The 25,416-nt window shown below is 44.9% G+C and overlaps 1 protein-coding gene and 1 long non-coding RNA gene across 7 annotated transcripts in view; one reads left to right on the top strand and one right to left on the bottom strand.

Moving 5' to 3' along the window:
* The window catches only part of tbc1d4 (TBC1 domain family, member 4), a 240,678-nt gene that overhangs the window by 199,435 nt on the left and 15,827 nt on the right, over window positions 1-25,416 (bottom strand). Inside the window, exon 2 of one of the 6 annotated variants that reach the window (XM_069890560.1) lies at window positions 4,353-4,534. The exons of the other annotated variants lie outside the window; for them this stretch is intronic. Coding sequence (XP_069746661.1) covers window positions 4,353-4,376 — 24 coding nt within the window. The 5' untranslated portion in view covers window positions 4,377-4,534. The remainder of the gene's footprint in view (window positions 1-4,352; window positions 4,535-25,416) is intronic. 6 annotated transcript variants of the gene reach the window in all.
* LOC138739093 (uncharacterized) lies at window positions 19,975-23,726 on the top strand. Its single transcript, XR_011341994.1, has 3 exons — window positions 19,975-20,173; window positions 20,361-20,498; window positions 23,593-23,726. It is a non-coding gene; the product is annotated as an uncharacterized lncRNA (long non-coding RNA).

Below are 25,416 nucleotides of genomic sequence, written 5' to 3'. Positions count from 1 at the left end.
TTGCCAGTTGCATCCATTCTATTTTAATGAGTGTGAATAGCCAGCATAGTGATGCAGCAGTTAGTGCTGCTGCTTCACACTCCCAAGGACACCGGTTTGATCCTGGTCTTGGTGTTGTGGTGGAATTTGAATATCCCTTCTATGGATGTGGATTTTCTCCTGATGTTCCAGTTCCCTCACACATCCCAAATACATTCTGGCAGGTTAATTGCCCTAGGCTGAATTAATGACAAAATTATAATTCATGGGCATATGGAGTCATAGAAATGCACAACATGGAAACAGGCTCTCTGGCCCAACTTGCCCATGCCAACCAAAACTTGCCCACATTTGGCCCATATCCCTCTAAACCAGTGATTTTCAAAATGCCCCCCAAAACTCACATTCCACCTTAAGCAATCCCAATGCCATGTGTTCTATGATTAGTAAGGGATTGTTTAAGGTGGTATGTGAGTGAAAAGAAAAACATTTGAAAACCACTGTTTTAATCGTACCTCACTGATTCGTTATGTGGACGGTTTCATAACTCCAATGGAAATGGGCCAATGACATTTTTCTCAACCAAAATATTTCAGTAACAATCGGGTCTTGAGCAGTGATTCTCAACCTTCCCTTCCCATTCACATACCACCTTAAGCAATCCCTTACTAATCACAGAGCACTGATGGCATAGGGATTACTTAAAGTGGATTGTGAGTTTGGGGGGGCAGTTTGAAAACCACTGCTCTAAACTCATCCAATATATGTACCTATCCAAATGGTTTTTTAAACATTGAATTAATGGCTACCTCAACCACCCCCTCCACCAGCTTGTTCCATGCACCCACCCTCCTCTGAGTAAAAAGGTTAACCCCTCAGGTCCCTGCTAAATCTTTCTTCTCTCAACTTAAACTTTTGTCTTCTGGATCTCAATTCACCAACTCTCAATAAGGGACTCTGTGTTCACCTGATCTATTCCACTCATAATTTTGTACCTTTCTACGTCGTCACCCTTCATCTTTCTACACCATAAGGGATGAAGCCTGCTCCACCTCTCCCAATAGCTCAGGCCTGCAACATTTACAAGGATGTTGCCAGTCCTGGCAACATCCTTATAATTTTTCTCTCCACACTCTCCAGTTTGACAACATCTTTTTTTCTAAGGCACGATGACCAAAATTGAACACAATAGTTCAAATGTAGCCTCTCCGACGTCATAAACAACAACAACATGACCTCCCAACTTCTATACGCAATACTCTGACTGATGAAGAGAATATGTTTAGGGGTATCTGGAAATAGGAGGGGAGGGGATGGGACAAAAAAAATGTAAAATGCTCGAGGAACCGCAGGTCAGACAGCCTCTATTGAGACAAAGAAACAGTCAATGTTCCAAGTCAAATGGAAATGCCAACTATCCCTTTGCTTTCACAGATACTGCCTGACCCATTGAGTTGCCCCATCAGTTTGTTTATTCCTGTGGATTACAGCATCATGACTCTTAATGGAATTGACCCATGGGCAAGAGCATAGACATGATGGATTGAATAGCCTTCTCAGTGCAATGAAAAGGAGACACAAGTGTTACTTTCACATTACAGGGCAATCAATTTGATGGAGCTACAGTGTAGGTGTCCCAACAATCAGCAGGAATCACAAGAACAGATATGTAGACAAATTATAGTCAGGCATAAAAACAACTGATTGGAGTAGTGGAGCATTCACGTAGAGTTTTTTAAAGTCAGTATGTTGAAAGAACTAAAGGGAAGGAATGAGGAAAGACAAGTCTGTAAAGCAACGGTTTGGACACAACGATTATAATAAGTTTCAAGGTAGTTATGGAAAAAGATACACCATAAATGGTTATATGGTTATGTGCATCACTCACTGATGCCATACATACATAACGTATCACATCATCGGTCCAAATAATAATAGCCATTTCTTTGGCTTGGCTTCGCGGACGAAGATTTATGGAGGGGGTAAAAAAGTCCACGTCAGCTGCAGGCTCGTTTGTGGCTGACCAGTCCGATGCGGGACAGGCAGACACGATTGCAGCGGTTGCAAGGGAAAATTGGTTGGTTGGGGTTGGGTGTTGGGTTTTTCCTCCTTTGCCTTTTGTCAGTGAGGTGGGCTCTGCGGTCTTCTTCAAAGGAGGCTGCTGCCCGCCAAACTGTGAGGCGCCAAGATGCACGGTTTGAGGCGTTATCAGCCCACTGGCGGTGGTCAATGTGGCAGGCACCAAGAGATTTCTTTAGGCAGTCCTTGTACCTTTTCTTTGGTGCACCTCTGTCACGGTGGCCAGTGGAGAGCTCGCCATATAATACGATCTTGGGAAGGCGATGGTCCTCCATTCTGGAGACGTGACCCATCCAGCGCAGCTGGATCTTCAGCAGCGTGGACTCGATGCTGTCGACCTCTGCCATCTCGAGTACCTCGACGTTAGGGGTGTGAGCGCTCCAATGGATGTTGAGGATGGAGCGGAGACAACGCTGGTGGAAGCGTTCTAGGAGCCGTAGGTGGTGCCGGTAGAGGACCCATGATTCGGAGCCATGACTACCAGCCCCCCCACATCTCCATCGGGCACACAAAACTCAAAACGGTCAACCAGTTTACCTATCTCGGCTGCACCATTTCATCAGATGCAAGGATCGACAATGAGATAGACAACAGACTCGCCAAGGCAAATAGCGCCTTTGGAAGACTACACAAAAGAGTCTGGAAAAACAACCAACTGAAAAACCTCACAATAGCCATTTACTGCAAATGCAAATTCACTACTACCAATAATTCATTTAGCAAAGGTAGCCTAACTCTACATTGGTCCAGAATCACCTCCAATCAGACAATGATAGAAGCTGTAAACCTGCAGAAATCTAAAATAATGTTAACCCAAAAGAATTCCCCTACAAGAAGAAGAGTTCAATGAAGAAAGCAGGAGATCTATTCAATACCAGAAATATTCTGAGACAAGCCCCTTTAAAGTCTAATACAATCACTGTGTCTGATGTCTATTTTGTTTCACCCCCTGTAAAATCTCCATGTTCATTATTAATGTGAACGTTAGAATCTTGAAAGAGATTTGGGAAGGTGACCCCTGTTTAAGTACCACAGCGCACAATAAATATAAAGCAAGGACTGTTGACAGATTTTAATCACATCATTTATAATCTTTGGGTAGCAGCATGAGGCATAACCTGCAATTTTTACCCAAAAGCTTTTAGACCAAGTTATTAATTCCCTCAACATAGCTCTGCAAATCTTCCTATTTCTTCAGTAATGTCAATGACATGCCATCAGCAAAATGAGAATATTGCAAACAGGACTTATATTTTTGAACTGTATTCAAATGAGTTCTGAATCAGTTTGAATGGTAAAAGGCTACACCTTCCTTCATTGCTCTAATACAAACTCTAGCAGTCAGCTTGGCAATAATTTACCTTGCATCACCCTGATTTGGCTCCAAGCAAGTAGTTGGGATCAGTAGCAGCACTGTTTTTTTGGGTGCTACCAATCCCCAGGCACTTCAAAATGACATCTGTACCAGAGATACTAATTTGTGTTTGATTTGGTAGTGTAGTAATTAAGTCATTGGACTGGTATCTGGGGAACATGCACTGCTGAGAGTTGAGGAATTAAATTGAATTGCTTATGCCCACATGTACCAAGATACAGTGAAAAGCTTTGTTTAGCATGCTATCTAGACAAGTCAACCTGAATTTAAGTGCAGAAAGTAGTGTAATAATTAAAAATCAGTGCATGATTTGGTGGTGTGGTAAGTCAAAAAGTGCAAGATATAGTGTAATGAGGATAAAGTGCAGGGTATAAGGAGAATGCAGTTAAACAGTGCAGGGGCATCATATTATACAAATGAGGGGTCTATTCAAGAGTCTAATAACAGCGGGAAATAAACTGGCTTTGTGTCGTTAAATTCATCATCTTCTGCGTGACGGAACAGACAGGAAGAGAGTCTAACTGAGGTGGGATGGATCCTTTTATACATTGGCAGCTTTCCTGAGTCAGTAAAAAGGTTCAATTATTGTCTCCCCTCCATGTACTGACCAGTCCTGTGCCTCCTTAGCTTCCGAGATCAGACAAGCTCAGGCAAGGTTAAAATGGAGTCCATTGTGGTTTGTGCGATTGTTTTTGCTGCATTCATAACTACAGATTCATGGGGTCTTAGGTAAAACAGTTCCCTTACTAAACTGTGATGCATCTGGACAATATACTATCAATGGAATATCTATACAAATTGAAAAAGAGAACTGGGAACATGTGAACATCTTTAGGCTCTGAGACAATATAGTAATTAATGTGCTTTCTTTGACAGCATCAACATATTTGGTCCAGGAGAGGTTGGTGGAAATACTCACTCCTAAGAACTTGAAGCTCTCCATCTCCACCTCAGCACAGTTGATACAGATGGAGGCATATGCCCCTCTCCATGCTGTTTCCTGAAGTTAATGACCAGCTCCTTCATTTTGCTGACATTGAGGGAGAGGTTGCTGTCCTGACACCAAACTCTCTATCTCCTTCCTATACTCCATCTGGCCATCTGTAAATTCATAAATGGAGTTATCAAACAAACAAAATAATGAAATGAAATAAATAAATCTGCAATAAAATCCTGGGCTCGGTCATGGTAATTTTGAAACGACTGGGTTGTCAGTTTACAATAAATCAGTGGGTTCGCTTGTGCCCTTCATGAGATGGAAAGCTGGCATCCATGTCTGGTCTGGTCTATTGCAAAACCACAGAAATTGATCCTCAACTTTCCTTAAAAAATGTCCAAAAAAAAAAATCACTCTATTTAGCAACATTTAGAGATTGGTAATAAATGCTTGCCAACTCAGCAATACATATTATCAGATGAATGAATAAATAAAAGCAAAACCTAGACGATGTGCAATGAATGAGAAGAGTTGGAAGAGGAAGGGCATTTTCTTTCCTGGACTGTCAGAGTAGATCTCATCCAAGTAAATTGTATCAAACCCATCTCCAATTCACAATCAGACCTTAAACTTCCCTTTTCACTGTCACCCTTCACTATGGCCTCAATGCAGAAAAAAATAATGTGCACACTAAAGAAACATTTTAACCAGATTTATGAATGCCATATTGTACACAAGAGTGAGCTAACCACTTTCATACATTTGTCTGGTAATATTATCTCTCTGCACTGACACTCTCTCATTGGCTGAGCATTACCTTCAGCACTGACCTGCAACAATTTCCCTTTCTCTAATTGCCTTTGTTAACCTCTCAACCAGATGGCTTTGTCCTCTAAAGCCCTTCCCACCCTCTCTAAAACTAACTTGTTTTCCCTTTTTCCCAAGTTCTGATGACAGGTCTTTGACCTGAAATTTTAACTCTTTTTCTCTCTCTCTCCATAGATGCCATGACCAGCAGTGGAAGTGACAGATAGCCGCCAAGGGAAAGCTCAAGCAGCTCTGTGGGCCACTCCACCTGAATATGAGTGGTAGCAGTCTGGACAGGCCAGGTCTCCAGTGGATGAGAAGAATGAAGGTGGTCTTCACGAAAAAATACGATAGATTTGCACCTCCAAGTTTCCCTGACACGCTACATGGGAGCCACCAATTGGGAAGATGACAGGCACAATTTATCATTCTGCTAAAAGTCAGAAAGTGTTGGCTTTCATGGACACTGGCATCCTACCACTCATTGTTAGTTATCAAATTGTGTTGCCATTATAGAACCCCCTTCAAGTTCAAGTACGGGTTCAAGTATTTTTAATCAGCTGACTGTACATATACCATCTACTACAAAACAGTGTTTCTCCGGATCATTGTGCATGAATATGTGTGTGTGTGTGTGTGTCTGTGTGTCTGTGTGTGTGCACGCGCGCGCAAATATTTGGTATGATGTTCTCAGTTGCAAGATACTGTTCATCGATCTCACAACCAGCAGGAAGAAGCTGATTTTGATGCTCCTGTACCTCATTCAAAGTGGATCAAAGATTCTGTGTGATGGATGGAAAGGGTCTTCTATAATTTTTTGAGCTCTATTTGAGCAACGCTCCCAGTAAATATCACCAATAGAGGAAAGGGAGATCCCAGTAATCTTATTCGTTATTTTGATGATCCTGGAAATTGGTCCGATACTTTGCAGCTGCTATTACCACACAATGATGCAGCAAGACAGCAAATGGACACAACATCAACTGTTAATTTCTAAGCCTATGATTAGCGGATTTTTCTTCCCGTATACCCACTTTGTTAAGGGTCCACTTCATGCCTCTAAAATAAATTGAAATTTACTGGGGAAAGAAAGAAATAAATCTTTTGAAAAGTGCAATTGAGATCCAGATTTTAATTGTACTTTTCATTCAGCAAATGGATTTTGTTTAATAAATTGATACTTCTTAAAGGGAGAAATAAATCTTCTTTCATCAAGGAACTGATGGAAGCAACTGATCAACAGGCCAGAAAGCTAGTTCAAAAATATTGTCTCCATCAAGATCAAGTCAATAACATAAGAAGGAACAGAATGTAGAATTGAATGCAATTCCCAATTACTCTACATGTGTTCTTTCCAAAAACTTTCTCTCTTGTGTTCAATGCTGGTGTAGAATTCCAATAAGAGATCAAGGCTCTTCTAAAATGAGATGCAAAAATGCCTGAACGTACCTTCCTCCTGCCTGGTTGGTGAAGAATCCATATCAATGAACTCATGAACCTCGACACTGTAAGACATTAATCTGCAGATCAAGTGTGGCACACATAACTTGCTGCTCCGTTGTTGGACTTAGCACAGAATCCAAAGCATGCAAAACTAAAATGCCACATGAATATTACAGATACTCCTTCGGCTTCAAGCCTTTCTTGGCTGGAATTAGGAGATCAGCCTCATTCGTTTAATGAGATCACTAATATGAATTGATGAAATAACCATGTGATTTTCCTATTTTTCTTTATTTTAATTAACTTCTTGTCTATTAAAACAAATGCATCATGCTTTAGGTTTTTTTTAAATAATTTTCAAATGTTTTATTTGCTTATCAAAGACTTTCAGTTACAGTTCAAAGGCATATGACAGCAGGGAGCTGCTGTGGTAGGACCTCAAAATCCATTGCTTGAGCCCCTTTTGCTGCTCAGGGAGGCATCCTGGCCACACTAGCTGCTTTCAAGTGCTCCGGTGCAGATAATGCGCTGGCAGACATGGTTGGGGGAGTGCAGCTGGTACGTTCAGGTGGCCGCAGAGAAGACGCTTTTCTGTCAACTGAACGTGCCAGCTGAAGGAGAGCCGCGTCCGAGCGAACGCCTACTCCTTTGGACTGTGGCCGTCATCCTACTCCTGCTTTCAGGTGCAACGGGGGATTCTTGGAGTCAGAGATTATACCTTCAGGAAGAAGGTTAGGTGAGTGCTCCTCCTGGCCGGGTTCTCCACTTTCAGATGGGCACCCAACAGCTGCATTGGAGTACAATAGGTGGGTTCACATCGGGGTATTTTGGCCACCTGAAAGTGCCTACTGCTACCTTCAGGTCAAAGGTTCAGATACCTGAAAACCAGCATCTCTTGGTTCATCAAGAACAGCTTCTTTCCGGTAGCCATCAGATTCTTGAACCTCACCTTGGCACACTAATCCTGGACTGTCTACACTATTTCAAATCAGTTTTTTGTTTGCACTTGGAATTCTATAAATATTTATGATCTATCTTATGTTTTTATTGTCTCTTTTAATTTAATTCAATTTGTTCACTATTGTGCTTTTCCCTTACAAGTATCTGGTCAACTGGATCAAGTATCTGTACAATAAATAGTGCACAATAAACTCTACCATTACCAATCAAAGGAGAATCACAGTCCTTACAGCAGCAGAAGGAAAAACATGTAGCACAAAGGGGTTCAGATGTTACAGGATATGGCATTAAGACAAAATAGGAGGTATGAATACAAAAAGAACCAGTCTTCATAAAAATCTGTTTCAATGAATATCACCAAAAATAATCATTTTGACATTAGAAGGAGAGCTTTGTAACCACAGTACTGAACACAGAATACAGCAGGGGAATGGAGGCACTAAATGTAATTGGCTTACATGAAGCTAGGCTAAATTATGTGGTACCATTCATTGCAACTAAGATGAAAGATTTCAGGCTGGATTTAATTTTGTCAATTAGCACATCAAACAGATTCATAATCATTTTTGCTCTAACTGTAATTGGGATATTTGTATAACAAGAGAATGCCTGTTTGTCATGTGCAAATAACAACCTTTTGCAGCTTCACCATTTTAAAATTCCACAAGAACCAGCACAGCCTAGCTCACTGTATTTGTCAGCAGCTGAAGTTTAACAAGAACCCCAGCCCGCCTGTAACAGCTTCTGGAGAATGTACAAGACGTTGAACCATGTTCTGTAAATACAAAAGTCCAATATTTACGAGGTAAACCTGCCGCACTGAATTTGTTGATATGTGAAATACAAGAAGCCTGGCAAACGCATGATATATGGGACTACGCTCACTGAGAAACTCGGCAGGAAGTCAGCCCTCTCACACCAAGGCTCTCGTTGCGACTTGATTGCCCACTCATGCCGTGCCATGCTAATGGTGTGGGATCTCTTCCCATCTATCATTTCAAGGCAGAACCAAACAAAAAAGGCAAAATCCTTGCAAACCATTTGGACAAAGAATGTGAGAATGTTGCATGGAAGGGTCTTTCTTTAATTTATTCACATGGCAAAGCAATATGGATCACCGTGTTTTGAAAATGAAATCAAAAAGCACTCTAAACTCTCACCTGGTAAGACAACATCTCTGAAATGAGAATTAACCTTGAAAGCCAAAGACCCTTTTCTTTCCACCAATACTCGCTGATATGCTGCACATTTCCAATATTTTCTGTTGTATTTCAGATTTCTGTCATGCACAGTTTTTGATTTTCATCCAAGTGTTAAAACTTTGTTGTCTTTATGAGTTACTCTTGGCTGTTAGATTTATTGGAACAGGTGTGCACTTAAATTTAGACATACAGCACAGTAACAGGCCATTTTGGACCACAAGTCAATGCCACCCAATTGACCTACACCCCCAGTACGTTTCAAATGGTGGGAGGAAACCAAAGACCTTGGGGAAAACCCACACAGACACAGGGAGAACGTGCCAACTCCTTACCGACAGCACAGGATTCAAACCCCAGTCCCAATCACTGGCGCTGTAAAGGCATGGTGCAAACCAATACGCCAACCGTTACTTAGGGTACTAATCTGCACTCGGTAACTGCAGACAATTTTCCCTCCCACTGATGCAGTGGATTCCACATATCAGGGACCACTTGCCCTTAAAAGATGCTACAAATTGAATAACTGCTGAACAGAATCAGTTATTAGAAGGACTCATGAAGCAGGAATGTGGGAGCAGTGTGCACAGCAGCTGAGAGAATTTACATCAGACAGTAGGCCTTTTCATAATTGCATGGAGGCTGGCTAAAAGCCAAAAGAAAAGGTATTTCTTACCTTTTCATGCAGGCTCCAATGTCCCCTTGGAGGTGGCTGGGGCGTTGATGCGGCGTTCAGGAGGCTTGGCTACTGGTGCCAGGACGCCTTACCTACGTGCCGAGCAACGGCCAACTTTGTTACCCATGATTCCCCACGCAATTTGAAGCGCTCTGCATTTCCCAGAATGGTTCTAGCTGCATGGAGATTATGGGTAGGGTAGACAGCCATTGCTCTGCCGCGTATTGAGCCACTGGCGCCAATGAGCGACCCCGGAGGCCAATGCAGCCTGGTGAGGTACCGGAGACCAGAGCAGTTGGCAGGATTGTCACAGCTCGCCCCAGCCGCCCCTTAACAGCCCAGCCCCCGCTGCCCTGATGGCCCCCGGCGACCGCCCCTGCCCTAAGGGGGTTATGGAGGGAGAAGGGCGAGTGAGTAGGAGAGAGAGAAGTGAGATGGGTCGCAGGCTGATGGTGTCACTGCTACGCCATCAGCCCGCACCTAGCCAGCCGCTTGCAGTGGGAGTGCATCCATGATGTGTGACGGAGCGCTCCGCTCCACACTGACACTACCTCGGAGAGGGATTGGAGATGGCAGCTTGGAGCCAGTTGGAGAGCATTCATGAAGATTTACAATGTGAGGGCAGAGAATCTCTGCCTTTAATCAGTGAAGCGAGTGGTTACCTCGAAAACATGATCGAACCAAAAGACTTCATGTCCAAATGCAAAATTCTGCAGCATCAGATTTTGTTTTGATAACCAATTCAATCAAAATCTTGTTTTCTTTGCAAGTCTTGCCATAGTGCATAACAATAATGCTTGCCAGTATCAAACATTTACCCATTTAATTAAAATCACCAATGTTCCTGAAATACTGATCGATCCTTAATTGCAAAGAATTTACACAAAACTTACCTGCTGGTTTGGTGCAGTAAAACTCTGATAATCTAACACCTCAGGCCAGTCTAGAAGACTTTCTGAACTATTGGCACTTTAACACATTTTAAATTCACATTTCTTTTGTTATTGCTTAATGGTATAATAACTCTTATCATCAAAAGGGATTAAAGGGAGCATAGAAAAAAGACCCTGGTGTGTTTAAAGAGAGCCAAGGAAATTAGGCCCTAGCGAGTTTGAAGGAAGTGTAGAAAACAAAGCCCTAGTGCATTCAAAGGGAGCTCAGGAAATTAGGCCCCAGTATGTTTAAACGGGAATGGAGGAAACATGACCCTGTTAAAAGGAGCCAGAATCCAGTAAGCCAGCCGACAAATGGTCAGGATTTCTGAACAATGGAACAGTAGCTTATTTTGGAGTTTTACTATAACTGCACTTCCTGAAAATACAGCTGGACGTCAACTAGTATTTGGAAAATAGCAAAGAAGAACTGCATCGTGTACAGTTCATGACGTGAGCACTTCTTCGAAAAGCAACAGCAGATTGAAAAATGTCAGTGATGCTCTGAATTATTGGATATGCCACAGCTGCAATAACCCTTGTCCAACTATCAATGATTAACTATGTACTGACTTAATCTCTTTTCATAACCATTTAATCAGCAAGTAAATTGAACTGCCTCACTTAATATAAATAATCAATACAAGAATTTATTTTGTTGAAGGAATTCACCAAATTTCTTCATTTAGAGGGCAATACAATAGTCTTGTTTTACCATCTGCTGCAGCTGTTGATCAGTCAGATTTTTTTTCCCCCCAAATCTTTTTAGAACCATTCTCCTGCAAAATAAGATTTTCACCTTGCAAGAACAAGAACACCACTTTTGGGGCTCTGATGTTTTCTAATTTTTAAAAATCATGGCACATTACAGCAGAGACAGGAAACCAACTCATTGAAGATCCATTCTAATTGGTAGCTGTGGTGGTACACCACTGGCCAACTGCAGGGGGCAACCTCAGTACCTGCAGGAGTGTAAGGGGACAGGACAACACCTGGCCGGTTGTCAATCAGTTGGCCTGAATGGATCAAGCCCCACCCAGTGGGTGTCAATCACCCTCCGGTATATAAGCCTGCGACAGCCTCCCGAGGCCTCACTCAGAGTTGCTGCAGCTACAGCCAGCCTGGCTCTGTGGAAGCCTTTGTGGATTAAAGCCTGTTGTACAGTCTTTACCTTGTGTGTATCTGATTCTGTCTAACAGCACATCACAACTTAATCCACAAAATGTTTCCACGGCTGCCATGGAAAAACTCCTGAGCGCAGGGAGCCTCGAGGCCGACCCATGCCACCCAGCAGCCCAGACACACTTCGAGATCTGGCAGCACGCGGTCAAGGCAATCATCGAGGGACACTACCTGGACTCCGATCGAAAGAGGTTGGTCCTACTCTGGTCGAAGCTGGGTCCCCATGCCTTGTAGGTAACCAAAGGCTGCTCCACGTACAAGAGCGCAATGGACACTCTCGAGAACTTGTACAAACCCCCCATGAATGTGGACTGTGCAAGGTACCTCCTCAACACCCAAGCCCAGCAACTCGGGGAGACGGCTGAGTCTTACCTGGGACACTTGCGACAGTTTGCCCGGGGTAGGTGTAGAGGAGGTCGAGAGGCTGATCCAGGATGCCTTCGTCCAAGTACTACAGTGGAGGGCCATCTGGCAGAAGCTACTGGAAGACAACATCTATGCACTAACCAGGACTGTGGAAGTGGTCCAAACCCTGGAAGCAGCAGCCCTGCACGTCAAAGCCTTCGATTCATGGCCCTCTCACACTGCAGCTGCAGCCCCAGGCTGAGCTGGAAAGGAGACCGTCGCTGCGGCAGGCATCTGGGGCCCCTGTAAGTACTGTGGGTCCTGGTGTGGGTCAGATTAATTGACGATCGCACCAAAACTGATCAGCTAGGAACCAGTATTGTTCCCAATCCGGCAAGAAAGGCCACTTTGCAAAAGTATGCCTCTCTAAACCTGCCGGCAGCTCAGTGGCCCTCTATGACCTCCTCCGCGGACCCCCCAACGTGCTCGTGCCGGGTGGCACCATTGTCCCCACGACGACTTCCACCTTCCCCAACTTCAGCCGCACAATATCCAGCCCCGCCAGCGACCGTCACAACGTGTGGCACAAGCATCTGCACCAGCCCCCACCCTGGCCGGCGCCGCTCACTGAAAAATACAGTGACATCAATTCCGCCTCATGGTGCCATGTCACTTCTGGCTGACATAACGACTCTCTGCCTCCGGCCGTGATGATGTCACTTCCCCAGTGCAGCAGACACGGTTGGGGAAGGATGCCTACCTCCTGCCGAGGATCACCGACTTGGTCAATGAGATAGCCTGCTACCAGGTTTTCTCCACAATTGACCTGAAGTCGACGTATCACCAAACCCCTATCCACTCGAAGGACAAACATTACACTGCCTTTGAGGTGGACGGGCACCTGTACCAGTTCCACCGGATTCCTTTTGGGGTCACGAATGGGGTCTCCATCTTCCAGCAGGAGATTGATCGCACAAGCTGAAGGCGACGTTCCCATATCTGGATAACATCACTATCTGCGGCCGTGACCAGCAGGACCACGATGCTAACCTGGAAAATTTCCTCCAGATTGCCGCGGAGATGAACCTCACTTACAAGAAGTGTGTGTTCAGCACCACCCACCTCGCCATCCTGGGGTACATCGTATCCCATGGAGTCATCGGCCCAGATCTGGAAAGGATGCGCCTATTAATGGAGTTACCCCTCCCCCACATGCTAAAGGCTCTCCACAGGTGCCTGGGCCTGTTCTCTTATTACTCGCAGTGGGTCCCTCGCTTCTCGGATGAGATCCGCCCACTGGCCCAAGCCACAACGTTTCCCCTCCCACCTGAGGCACAGGCAGCCTTCACCCACATCAGGCACGATATCGCGGACACCACGATGCATGCTGTGGATGAGGACACCCCCTTCCAGGTGGAGAGCGATGCCTCCGAGGTAGCCCTCGCCGCTACCCTCAACCAAGAGGGGCGCCCTATCGCTTTCTTCTCCAGGACCCTCCACGGTTCTGAGCTAGGGCATTCCGCCATTGAAAAGGAGGCCCAGGCGATTGTGGAAGCAGTCCGCCACTGGCGCCACTACCTGGCCGGCAGGAGATTCACCCTCCTCACGGACCAGTGGGCTGTGGCATTCATGTTTAGCACTACCCATAAGAGCAAGATCAAGAATGACAAGATCCTGCGCTGGAGAGTCAAGCTGGCAACCTAAAGCAACGACATCCAGTACCGACCCGGGAAGTTTAACAACTCCCCTGATGCCCTCTCTCGCACCTGCGCATCTATGCATGACGACAGGTTGCAGGCATTGCATGAGTCCCTCTGCCATCCAGGCGTCACCTGGTTGTACCATTTCGTTAAGTCCTGAAATCTGCCGTACACCATCAGGGACATGACAGAGGCCTGTCGGGTCTGTGCGGAGTGAAAACTCCGCTTCTTCTGCCCCCCCCAGGCCCATGTTGTAAAGGCTACTCGGCCTTTCGAGCGCCTCGGCGTGGACTGCAAAGGGAACCTGGCTTCCACCAACCAAAACGTCTACTTCCTCACAGTAGTGGACGAGTGCTCACGCTTCCCTTTCGCCATCCGTTGTCCGGACACCTCCATGGCCACCATCATCAGAGCCTTGGGGCAGATTTTCACCATGTTTAGCTACCCCGCCTTCAACCACATCGACCAGGGGTCTAGTTTCATGAGCGACGAGCTGCACCAGTACCTGACGGCGAGGGGCATCGCGACCAGTCGCATAACAAGCTATAACCCGAGAGGCTACAGGCAAGTGGAATGCAAGAATGGCGTGGTCTGGAAGGCAGACCTCCTAGCTCTCACAGGTAAAATTGGTGGGCCGTTGAGTACTGGCAGGATGCCCTGCCCGAGGCGCCACATGCCATTCAGTCACTGCTGTGCACGGCTACCAACGAGATCCCTCACGAATGCCTGTTCTCATTCCCCAGGAGGTTGGCAACTGGAATCTCACTCCCAGCATGGCTCACGTCCCCGAGACCAGTGCTTCTGAATAAGCATGTATAGACACACAAGGCTGAAGCCCTGGTAGAGCAGGTTTCCCTCCTTCATGCAAACCATAACTACACTTACTTTAGGTTTGGCAGTGGCAGGGAGGACACTGTCTCAACCAGGGACCTGTCACCAGCAGGAGCACCCACCACACCGCTCCACCCTCCAACCCAGGACGACGCTGACCGGACATACATCCCTGTCTCCTGGCAGCTATGGGGCACACAGGGCCTTCTTGACCACCAGTGGCCCGCATACGACAACCCCGGCCCCCCTAGCCACCCCTCCGCGTGGCACCACACTAGCCACACACACCCCTGCCGCCAGCCCCCTAAGCAAGGATGCGTGCTTAGCCCCCTAAGCAGGGATGCGTGCTTAGCCCCCTAAGCAGGGATGCGTGCTTAGCCCCCTAAGCAGGGATGCGTGCTTAGCCCCCTAAGCAGGGATGCGTGCTTAGCCCCCTAAGCAGGGATGCGTGCTTAGCCCCCTAAGCAGGGATGCGTGCTTAGCCCCCTAAGCAGGGATGCGTGCTTAGCCCCCTAAGCAGGGATGCGTGCTTAGCCCCCTAAGCAGGGATGCGTGCTTAGCCCCCTAAGCAGGGATGCGTGCTTAGCCCCCTAAGCAGGGATGCGTGCTTAGCCCCCTAAGCAGGGATGCGTGCTTAGCCCCCTAAGCAGGGATGCGTGCTTAGCCCCCTATGCAGGGATGCGTGCTTAGCCCCCTATGCAGGGATGCGTGCTTAGCCCCCTAAGCAGGGATGCGTGCTTAGCCCCCTAAGCAGGGATGCGTGCTTAGCCCCCTAAGCAGGGATGCGTGCTTAGCCCCCTAAGCAGGGATGCGTGCTTAGCCCCCTAAGCAGGGATGCGTGCTTAGCCCCCTAAGCAGGGATGCGTGCTTAGCCCCCAAGCAAGGATGCGTGCTTAGCCCCCTAAGCAAGGATGCGTGCTTAGCCCCCTAAGCAAGGATGCGTGCTTAGCCCCCTAAGCAAGGATGCGTGCTTAGCCCCCTAAGCAAGGATGCGTGCTTAGCCCCCTAAGCAAGGATGCGTGCTTAGCCCCCCAAAGCAAGGATGCGTGCTTAGCCCCCCAAAGCAAGGATGCGTGCTTAGCCCCCCAAAGCAAGGATGCGTGCTTAGCCCCCTAAGCAAGGATGCGTGCTTAGCCCCCTAAGCAGGGATGCGTGCTTAGCCCCCTAAGCAGGGATGCGTGCTTAGCCCCCTAAGCAGGGATGCGTGCTTAGCCCCCTAAGCAGGGATGCGTGCTTAGCCCCCTAAGCAGGGATGCGTGCTTAGCCCCCTAAGCAGGGATGCGTGCTTAGCCCCCAAGCAAGGATGCGTGCTTAGCCCCCTAAGCAAGGATGCGTGCTTAGCCCCCTAAGCAAGGATGCGTGCTTAGCCCCCTAAGCAAGGATGCGTGCTTAGCCCCCTAAGCAAGGATGCGTGCTTAGCCCCCTAAGCAAGGATGCGTGCTTAGCCCCCCAAAGCAAGGATGCGTGCTTAGCCCCCCAAAGCAAGGATGCGTGCTTAGCCCCCCAAAGCAAGGATGCGTGCTTAGCCCCCTAAGCAAGGATGCGTGCTTAGCCTACTGCTCTATTCATTATACACCCATGACTGTGTGGCCAGCCACAATTCCAATGCTATTTACAAGTTTGTTAATGACACTTCAGTTTTTGGCAGAATCACAAATTGCAAGGAGGAAGCGTACAGGAGGCAGATAGATCAGCTTATTGAATAGTGTAACGACAACAACCTTGTGCTCAACGCCAGCAAAACCAAGGAGATGATTGTGGACTTCAGAAATAAGTCAGGGGAACATGACCCAGTTCTCATAAAGAGCTCACTCGTGGAGAGGGTCGAAAACTTCAAATTCCTGGGGGTCAACATCTCTGAGGATCTGTCCTGGAGCCTCCATATTGATGCAAGCACAAAGAAGGATCACCAGCGTCTATACTTTTTGAGGTGTCTGAGGAGATTCGGTACATCACCAAAAACTCTTGGAAACTTCCACAGGTGTACTGTGGAAAGCATTTGGACTGATTGCATCACTGCCTGATATGGAGGTGCCAACACACAGGACAAGAATAAACTCCAGAGAGTTGTTAACTCAGCCTTGAACATCACAGGAACCAGACTTCATTCCATCGAGGACATCTACATGATTTGGTGTCTTAAAAACGCAGCCAGTATCTTCAAAGGGACCCCCCCTCCAATACCCAGGCCATGCCCTCTTCATTCTACTCCCATCCGGAAAAAGGTACAGGATCCTAAAGATGAACACTCAATGGCACAAGGACAGCTTCTTCCCCACTGCCCTCAGATTCCTGAATAATCAATAAACCAAAGACACTGCCTTACTTTTCGTGCACTACTAGTTTCATTTTTTTTTTAATTTAATGTTGCAAGATGGTTGTGATATGAATGTTTGCTCTATGATGCTGCCACAAAACACCGAATTTCATGACTTGTTCATGACAATAAATTCTGATTCTGAGTAGACTGTACTTCTCCAAATCCTCATAGATCCTATCCTTAAGAATCCACTCCATAAGTTCGCACACCACTGACATAAGACTCACTGGTCTATAATTCCCAGGATTCTCCCCATTACCTTTTTTTAAACAAGGGGACTACATTTACCATTTTCCAATCTTCTGGCATCTTTCCTGTGGCCAGAGGACTCAAATATCATAGCTACTGCCCCAGCTATCTCTTTTCTCACTTCCCACGGCAGCCTGGGGTATATTGCGTTCGGCACCATGACTGTTTTTAATAAGGGCCAACACTTCCACTTCCTTAATTTTCACCTTGTCCAGCCCACAGGCCTGTTCAATTTCGAACTCATCCTGATCAAGAGTCCTTTTCTCTTGTGAATACTGACACAAAGTATTCATTTAGGAACTCTCCAAACTCCTCCACCTCCAGGCACACACGTTGCCTCCTTTATCCTTTAGAAGTTCCACCTTCTTTCTCGTCATCCTTCTGTTCATATATGCATAAAATGCCTCAGGTTCTCCTTAATTCTACAGGCCAAGGCCTTCTCATGCCCCCTTTGAGCTCTCCTAAGTCCTTTCTTAAGCTCCTTTCTGTCTACCATATACTTCTCATGAACCTTCCTGTTTCCTACTTCCTTTATGTAACGCATGCTTCCTTCTTCCTCTTGACTAATTGCCTGACCTGTTTCATCAGCCACGGTTTCCTTTTCCTACCATCTTTTCCTTGTCCCAGTGAGACAAACCAATCTTAAACCCTGCACAAATGGCCACTAAGCTTCCTCCACATTACTTCTGTGCTTTCACCCTTAAACATGTTTCCATTTTATTCTTGCTAGTTCCTGCCTCATCCCTTCATAATCAGCCCTTCCCCAGTTTGACTGTGCTGGATTCAAACTACAGTTGCTGGAATTGTAACAGCATTACACTAACTGTGTTTCCATTACGCTAACCATGTTGCCAAGGTGAAGGAAGTCTTTTAAACGCTGAACATATTAGCAATATCTTTCTGAAATTACAGCAGATGTTGACGAGACCACTTGTTGAACATTGGTGCAGAGTTGTAGAAGTGCCAGTTAATGAAGTAGACGAAGGTGGTATAGTCAAGCGATAATCATGGCTTTTATTAGCAGAAACGACCCGGGACAATGGTACAATAACGAAAGGCAATAGGTGCATACACAGTTATACCCATGGGAAGTACCTTAAGGGGTAGAGATAATACACGTCTAACGTCAGTAAAGCAGGGCTAGGCATAGCATAGATTCACCACAGTTGTAGAGTCATGCAGCATGGAAACAGGCCTTTCAGCCCCTCGTCCATACTGAAGATGTGTAGCTTTGGTTTCCTAACCTAAAAAAGGACATTCATGTGAGACTGATTCTTGCAATGCTCGAATTCCTACATGAGTGGGCACCAGATCAACAGTTTTTTGGAAGAAATATCAAAGGAACTTGATCCAAATTTACAAAATTCTGAAACTGGTTTGGAAGGATGTTTCCCTTACCTTGTCTGTTGGGAATGACGGTCACAATCTTAGGTCAAGGGGAAAGATTTAAACTGAATTAAGGAGAAACTTCTTCACCCACAGTGAGACAGTAACTCAGCAGAAGGTGATAACAGCAACCATTTTGGGAGGGGTCAAGGGTAGATGGAACTAGACAAGAAGGGTTGTGGTTTGTGAAATGTATGGGGAGGATGTAAATGGAAGCAGGAAGGTGGGGGGGGTTGAAAATGAGTCATAGGGGCTGGAGTGGGGCATGGGAAAAGGATCAAAAATGAGAGATCCAGAGGTGAATCAGAAGAAGAGAGACCAGGCAACACCAGAAGCAAGCGCCAACTGAAATTGAATAATTCGATGTTCAATTCACTGGGCTGTAGACAGAATTCGACCTATCACCTACTGGCTGCTGTCTCATTGAGCTGTAGTCAGAATGTGAGGTGCTGTTCTTCCACATATCGCCTTTTGGCTCCTGTCTTACCCCTTGCGCCCCCCCCCCCCCCCCCCAGTTTAGACTGGCTATCTTTCCTCTCCATTCTCAGCCTTGTTGCAGGGTCTCAACCAGAAAAATCAACAATTCCTTCCCCCCCACAGATGCTGCTCAACCCACTGAGTTCCTTGTTATTTGTTCCAGATTCTAGCAGCGGCAGTCTCTTGTGTGTCCTCTAAAATATGACTCTTACAACACTTTGGTGTTCAACAAATCTCTGCTCATGAAGTACGGGCTGCAGTCCTACTTGAGTACTAACGCAAGTGTATTTGTCCCAGCTTCTTAGACTACAGTGTAGACAAGCAGTTTTCTTGCAGAGTATTCTTTTCATCTTAGGAAGATTGGTGGAATCCTTCAGCTCCTATTAAGGGACATTAAACCACATGATTTGGGGAAACTTTTTTAATACCTTCATTTGTTCAACAACATCTAAGCGCCTTTTGTGGCGAAAAACTACGTGACGGCAAAGAAGACCACCCCTCCTCCAAATACTCAGATACTGTGTCTTGCAGTGGGTGATATGGAGAGAGAGTTAGGCAACATCAACCCATGGAAAACTGCTGGACCGGATAATATTCCCAGCAGAGAGCTCAGGAGATGTGCAGCTTCAATCATCTATTTCACTTACCACAGTATGAAACCATGGCAACTGCCTAAACAAGTCCACAGGAACATTTCTTTGGCTTCAGATGTAGCCAAGCAACTTTTCGATTTCTGTTCTATTCCACAGATCCTGACTTTTGTCTTTGTCTATACATTGCAATGTATTCTCACGTACATTTTCCATGTTGGAAGATTAGACAACAAATGTTGCTTTACACGTGAGGCTAACATATTTTTTTTTAAAACATGTATTGATATAGCACTCACAGAACTGAAAAATGTACTAAGGCACCTCACAGACGTGATAATAGAGCAACATATACAGATTTTGAGCAAACTGGTTTAAGTAATAGGCTTGAGAAATTGTCTTAAATGAGGGTTAAAGATGCAAGGCAAAAATATTTAGATATAGAATTTCACAGTTTCGGTTTCAGGTTGAAGAACATCAATGCCAACAATGGTTCAGACAGCTGGAGTTCACAGAAATGGAGAGAGAGTCTTAACATGGAGGGACTGGAAAAACAGAAGTGTAAGATCTGAGCCATATGCTCAATAGAAATAGGTCAAGGGGTGAAAATTATATTTGCAACCTGACCTAGAGCTTCTCTCCAGGAAACTTAATGTTAAAGGCAGTTATAAACTGAAGACACATGGAATGCTCTCTCAAGGGCGAGGTGAGTCTCTCCATCCCTCAAAGTTGGTATGGAAAAATAAGGCATTCCAATAGTGTTTTGGTATGTGTCACTGTAGTCAAACACTCCTACGAGATGCTTATTCTTGTAGCATAATGTCTTTGCAAACAATGCACAGTGATATTGCTGAAACTTTCAAAGGATTTTATTTCCACTTTGTTCTTTACAGCAGTCACAGTCACTTAAAAACATTAATCCTTCTCATTGCCTAATGTTGTGGAGATCGGAATGTATTATGTGGGATCTAGAGTTGGCCATCTGGTCCCTTCCATCGTTTGGATCCAGTACTGGACAATAAACTAGTTAGGTAGGTCGGTAGATCTGTCTATGTATCTATTTATTTATAATGAAATGTATTTATTTATTTTTTAAATCGTGTTTTTATGGCAATATAATTTATCGCAATTTTTGCACCAATAATGCACAATATTGCTGCTGCAAAACAAATTTGGTGATACACATTCATGACAATAAATTTTGATTCGGATTCTGACAATCGTCTCGGTAGAGGAGCATTTCGGTGAAACTGACCGCAACTCCCTAACCTTTAGCATAGCAATGAACAAGGTCAAGAGCAGACATGATGGTAAAGTGTTCAACTGGGGAAGGGCTAATTACAATGGGGTGAGGCGGGAACTGGGGAGAATAAATTGGGAACAGATGGTCTCAGGGCAAAGCACAGTTTAGGGATGACTTGCGCAGGGTTCTAGAGAGGTTTGTCCCTCCTGATACAGGGAAATGATGGTCGGATAAGGGAACCATGGTTGACAAAAGAGGTGAGACAGCTAACTAAGAGGAAGAAGGAAGCATCCAGAAGGTTTAGGAAGCAAAAAATAGGAAAGGCTCATGAGAATTATATGGTAGCTAGAAAGGAATTTAAGAAAAGACTTAGAAGACCTAGAAGTAAGCAGGATTAAGAAAAACCCTAAGGTCTTCTATGCATGCATATATAACACAAGGATGACGAAAATGAAGGCAGGTCACTTACAAGATAAAGGAGGCAACATGTGCCTGGAGGCAAAGAAGGTTGGAGAGGTCCCAAATTAATACTTTGCTTTGGTACTCACCAGAGAGAAGGACCTTGGTCAATGTGAGGTCAGAATTGAAGTGTACCATATGTGGTGAAGGATGTTGAGATTAAGAAAGAGGAAGTGCTGGATCTTCTCAAAAACATTAGGATCGATAAGCCCCTGGGACCCAAGGAGATGTATCCAAGGTTAATAAAGGAAGCAAGGGAAGAGATCGATTGCTGAGGCTTTGGCAATGATCTTTGTATCCTCCCTGGTCACAGCGTTGGAGAATGGCAATAGTAGACCTTTTAAGTAAACGAGAGAATCCTGGGAATTATAAACCTGTGAGTCTTAACGTCAGTGGTGGGCAAACTATTGGAGAGGATTCCAAGGGACAGGATTTACAAGCATTTAGGGAAGTATGGACATCTCAGGAATAGTCAACATGGCTTTAGGAGAGGTTGGTCATGCCTCATGACCCTCATTGAGGTTTTAAGGAAGTATTTTAAAAAATTATTAAGATATAGGGTAGATCGGTTTTAGTATGGCCCCCCATGGGAGACCTATTCAGAAAGTCATGAGCAAGGGATTCTTGGAACCTTGCCTGTGTGGATTCAAAATGGACTTCCCTGTAGAAAGCAGAGAATAGCAGTAAATGGAACATATTCTGCTTGGATATCAGTGACTGGTGGAAATCAGCAGGGATCTGTTCTGGAATCCTTGCTCAGCGATTTTCATAAATGACCTGAACAAAGTCGAGAGATGGGTCAGTAAATTTGCGGATGATATAAAGGTTGGAGGTGTTGTGGATATTGAGGAAGGGTGGCGTCGTTTTAAACAGGATACAGACAAGATGTAGAGTTGGGCAGAAAAGTGGCAGGTGGCGTTCAATTTGGCCAAGTGTGAGGTGGAAAGTCAAACTTGAAAGCATAGAAGTACATGGTAAATGGTCAGTTACTTAACAGTATGGAATAACAGAGAGACCCAGAGGTCCAAGTCCATAGATCTCTCAAGCCTTTCACATAGGTTAATAGGATAGTTAAGAAGGTTTATGGTATGCTGGCCTTTATTAGTCGAGAGATTGAGTTCAAGAGATGTGAAGTAATGTTGCAGCTCTAGAAACCTGATAGATCACACTTGAAGTATTGTGTTCAGTTCTGGTCACCTCATTATAGCAAGCATGTGGAGGCTAAGGAGAGGGTGCAGAGAAGATTTACCAGAATGCTGCCTGGATTGGAGAACATGTCTTATGAGGCAAGATTAACAGAGCCATGGCTTTTCTCTTTGGAGCAAAGAAGGATGAGAGGCAAAGATAGGGTGGACTAAGGACATCTGTACAAGTTGAGGGGAAGAAATTTTAGGGGCAATATCAGGGATAAGTTTTTTTTTTAAAACACAGAGAGTAGTAGGCACTTGGAATGAATTGCCAGGGATGGTGGTGCAGGCTGTACAATAACAACATATAAAATACTCTTGGACAGTCACATGCATAGCTGAAAAATAGAGGGTTATGGATGCGAGGTAAGGAAGGTTTAGTTTGTTGAATAGGTTTCCATTGGTCAGCTCAACATCATGGGCTAAGGGGTCTTTGCGCTATGTTTTCTGTTGCAACGATTCTGGGTGATCTTTCGCCTCTCCAGCCTGATCCATGCAGTCCATGATTCCTTGGGAGATCATAGGCTTGGGTATCTCACTCCAATTATTCAGTTTACAGAGATCTCTGTATGAGAAAATTCCAGATTCACAAACCCTTGAGACAAACCCATCCGTGGAGATTAGTCAGAAAATGGAACCCTTAGATAGAAAATGATCCATCATTCCAGATTTCCTCATGAGGAAAATCCTCCTTTAACTCCCTTCAGAATTTTATGTTCGATCAGATCACCTTTCACCCTCTCAACTGCAATACAAGAAGTCCCAAGCAGGCCAGTTTTTCTTCATAAGTTAACCCTTCCTTCAATCCCTAAAGGACATTAAATCTCCATACATCGACTAAGAGGGAAGAGTTCTGAAATTGTCCAAATACTGGCACGGATAGTTAGCACAACGCCTTTACAGCGCCAGCGATCAGGACCGGATCCTGGTTCAAATCCTGCACGGTCCGCAAGGAGTTTGTACATTCTCCCCATGTCTGCACGGGTTTTCTCTGGGGGCTCTGGTTTCCTCCCATCGATCAAAAAGAAACATACCGGGGGTGTAGGTTAATGGGGGGGGGGTAAATTAGGCAGAACTGACATGTGAGCTGAAATGGCTTGTTACTGTGCCGTATGTCTAAATTTTTTAACTAAAAAGGGCTTCTTGCCAGAGCTATTCTGCATCAACTCCAGTGTTAATGGGATTTTACCAAACACAGTAATATTTCTATGGTTTGTTTTCATTCCTTATTACCAGTCAGTACGCTGATCTAACTAAACATGGTGCAACAGCAAAGGAGGCAGAAAATTAAGATCTGTATTCATTCTGTGACCTTGGATCGCGCAGGATGCTCCATAAAAAGTTGAATCTGCTGCTTCACACAGTTTACTCTGACTACACAAAACTCTGAATAAATAAACCCAGAAAAAAATAGCACAGCAATGTGTCAGCGGTCTTACTGCAATCAAAGCCAGCTCCTGCATCCATACATAAAACGCCACAGTTCAACAACATGGGAAAGACACAGTCAGGGGCAGAATCCATGGACAGAGGATGCAGTTGTGAGCAATTTGTGACAACCACCATCAAAGGAGGAACAACTACTTTCTCAAGGTCCGTACATTTAAATGCATTTTAAGTAAGGAATAGTAGATTTTATGATAGTACCTCCGTTGGCTCCAAAAACCTCCACAGATATTGATAGCTCATTAGAAGAAATGCCTGTATAATCTAGCTGAAGGAAGGATTTGCGATGACAAAATACTACAAGGAGAGCTTTCACTACAAAAACTATAAAATCAGAGGTTGTTTATTTGGACTGGGAACGTGAGCTAAATAATATCCCGATTGACAGTTCAATCAAAGATCCTATTCATGAGATTTAGGTTTATAAAACTTCACTTGTCCAAGACAGCAACAAACCACTCCAACAGCAATGCTGCACAGAAACATGCCAGCTCTCCAAGTGCACACATCGTCTTCACATTTGATTTGTTAACCAACCTGCCAAGTACTCAAAAAGATTTGATTGCTTTTCCCACTCATGCCCAGTTTAAGTCTCCAAATATAACCATGATAGGAGGCACTCAGCAGAACATAGAGCATTCATGTATGGAAATGGAAAGTAGACCTTACAGGTTGAAATCCTGCTTCAGGACATCATTACCGAACAATCCAGAGAAAGCTCGGCTGCAAAAGAAGTGTGGTTTACATTTCTGTCGTGCCGCCTATTAGATCAGGACATTCTGAAGTATTTTACAGCCAATGAAGGACTGTTATTGCCAATGTCACAAAGGGAAATATGGCATCAAAGGATTTATCTGCCCCAAGTGGAAAACTAACTGTATTATATGGTTTGTTAGTAACCAGAACCTTTGGGTTTAATGTAGAAACCTTCCCATTAACCAATCCTGCAGACAAGCTGTTAATGCAGTACCTCATCTGAAAACCAGTATCTCTTACCTGAAGTAATACACTGCAGTGTCAGGCCAAAAGTTTTCTCGTAATTCACCGTATATTTTTGGTCTCAAGAATGCAGAGCGCAACATAGGGACCCACGCCCCAAGCACAGAACAGAATGACTGACAGCAGGCTGCACTTTCCACAAGTTTCCCATGCTGTATCCAGAGTCTTCCCCGCCACATGTGGCAATGAAGGAGATTCCATTCCTGCCAGAACTTTCTTGAGGTGAATTAAGAATTTAACCCTGAACTCACAAATCAAGATTTAGCAATGCCTTTGCAAAAGCAGATGAAGTGATCACCTGTTGGTTTCAGGGTGGCACAGCTGGGAGAGCTGTTGCTTCACAGCTCCTGTCCCCCAGGTTTAATCCCCACCTCAGGTGCAGTACTTGTAAGGTTTGCATGTCTGCTTTCTGACCATGTAGGTCTCCTCTAGTAACTCCCATCTCAAAGGCCTGTGGGTGGTGAGTTAATTGGCCACAATAAATTGTCCTCATTGATGAGTGGTGGAATATGATTGTGATGAGTTTTATATCATACACATTGTACAATGCAGATATGCACCAAAACTTACTGCAGATGAATAGGTACTTTGTAAAAATAAACTACAATAGTATAT

The sequence above is a fragment of the Narcine bancroftii genome, chromosome 7 (genome assembly GCF_036971445.1).
Source record: "Narcine bancroftii isolate sNarBan1 chromosome 7, sNarBan1.hap1, whole genome shotgun sequence".
Taxonomy (NCBI): Eukaryota; Metazoa; Chordata; class Chondrichthyes; order Torpediniformes; family Narcinidae; genus Narcine; species Narcine bancroftii.
The sequence above is the reverse complement of the archived record's forward strand: the minus strand, read 5'-3'. Positions and strand labels throughout refer to the sequence as shown.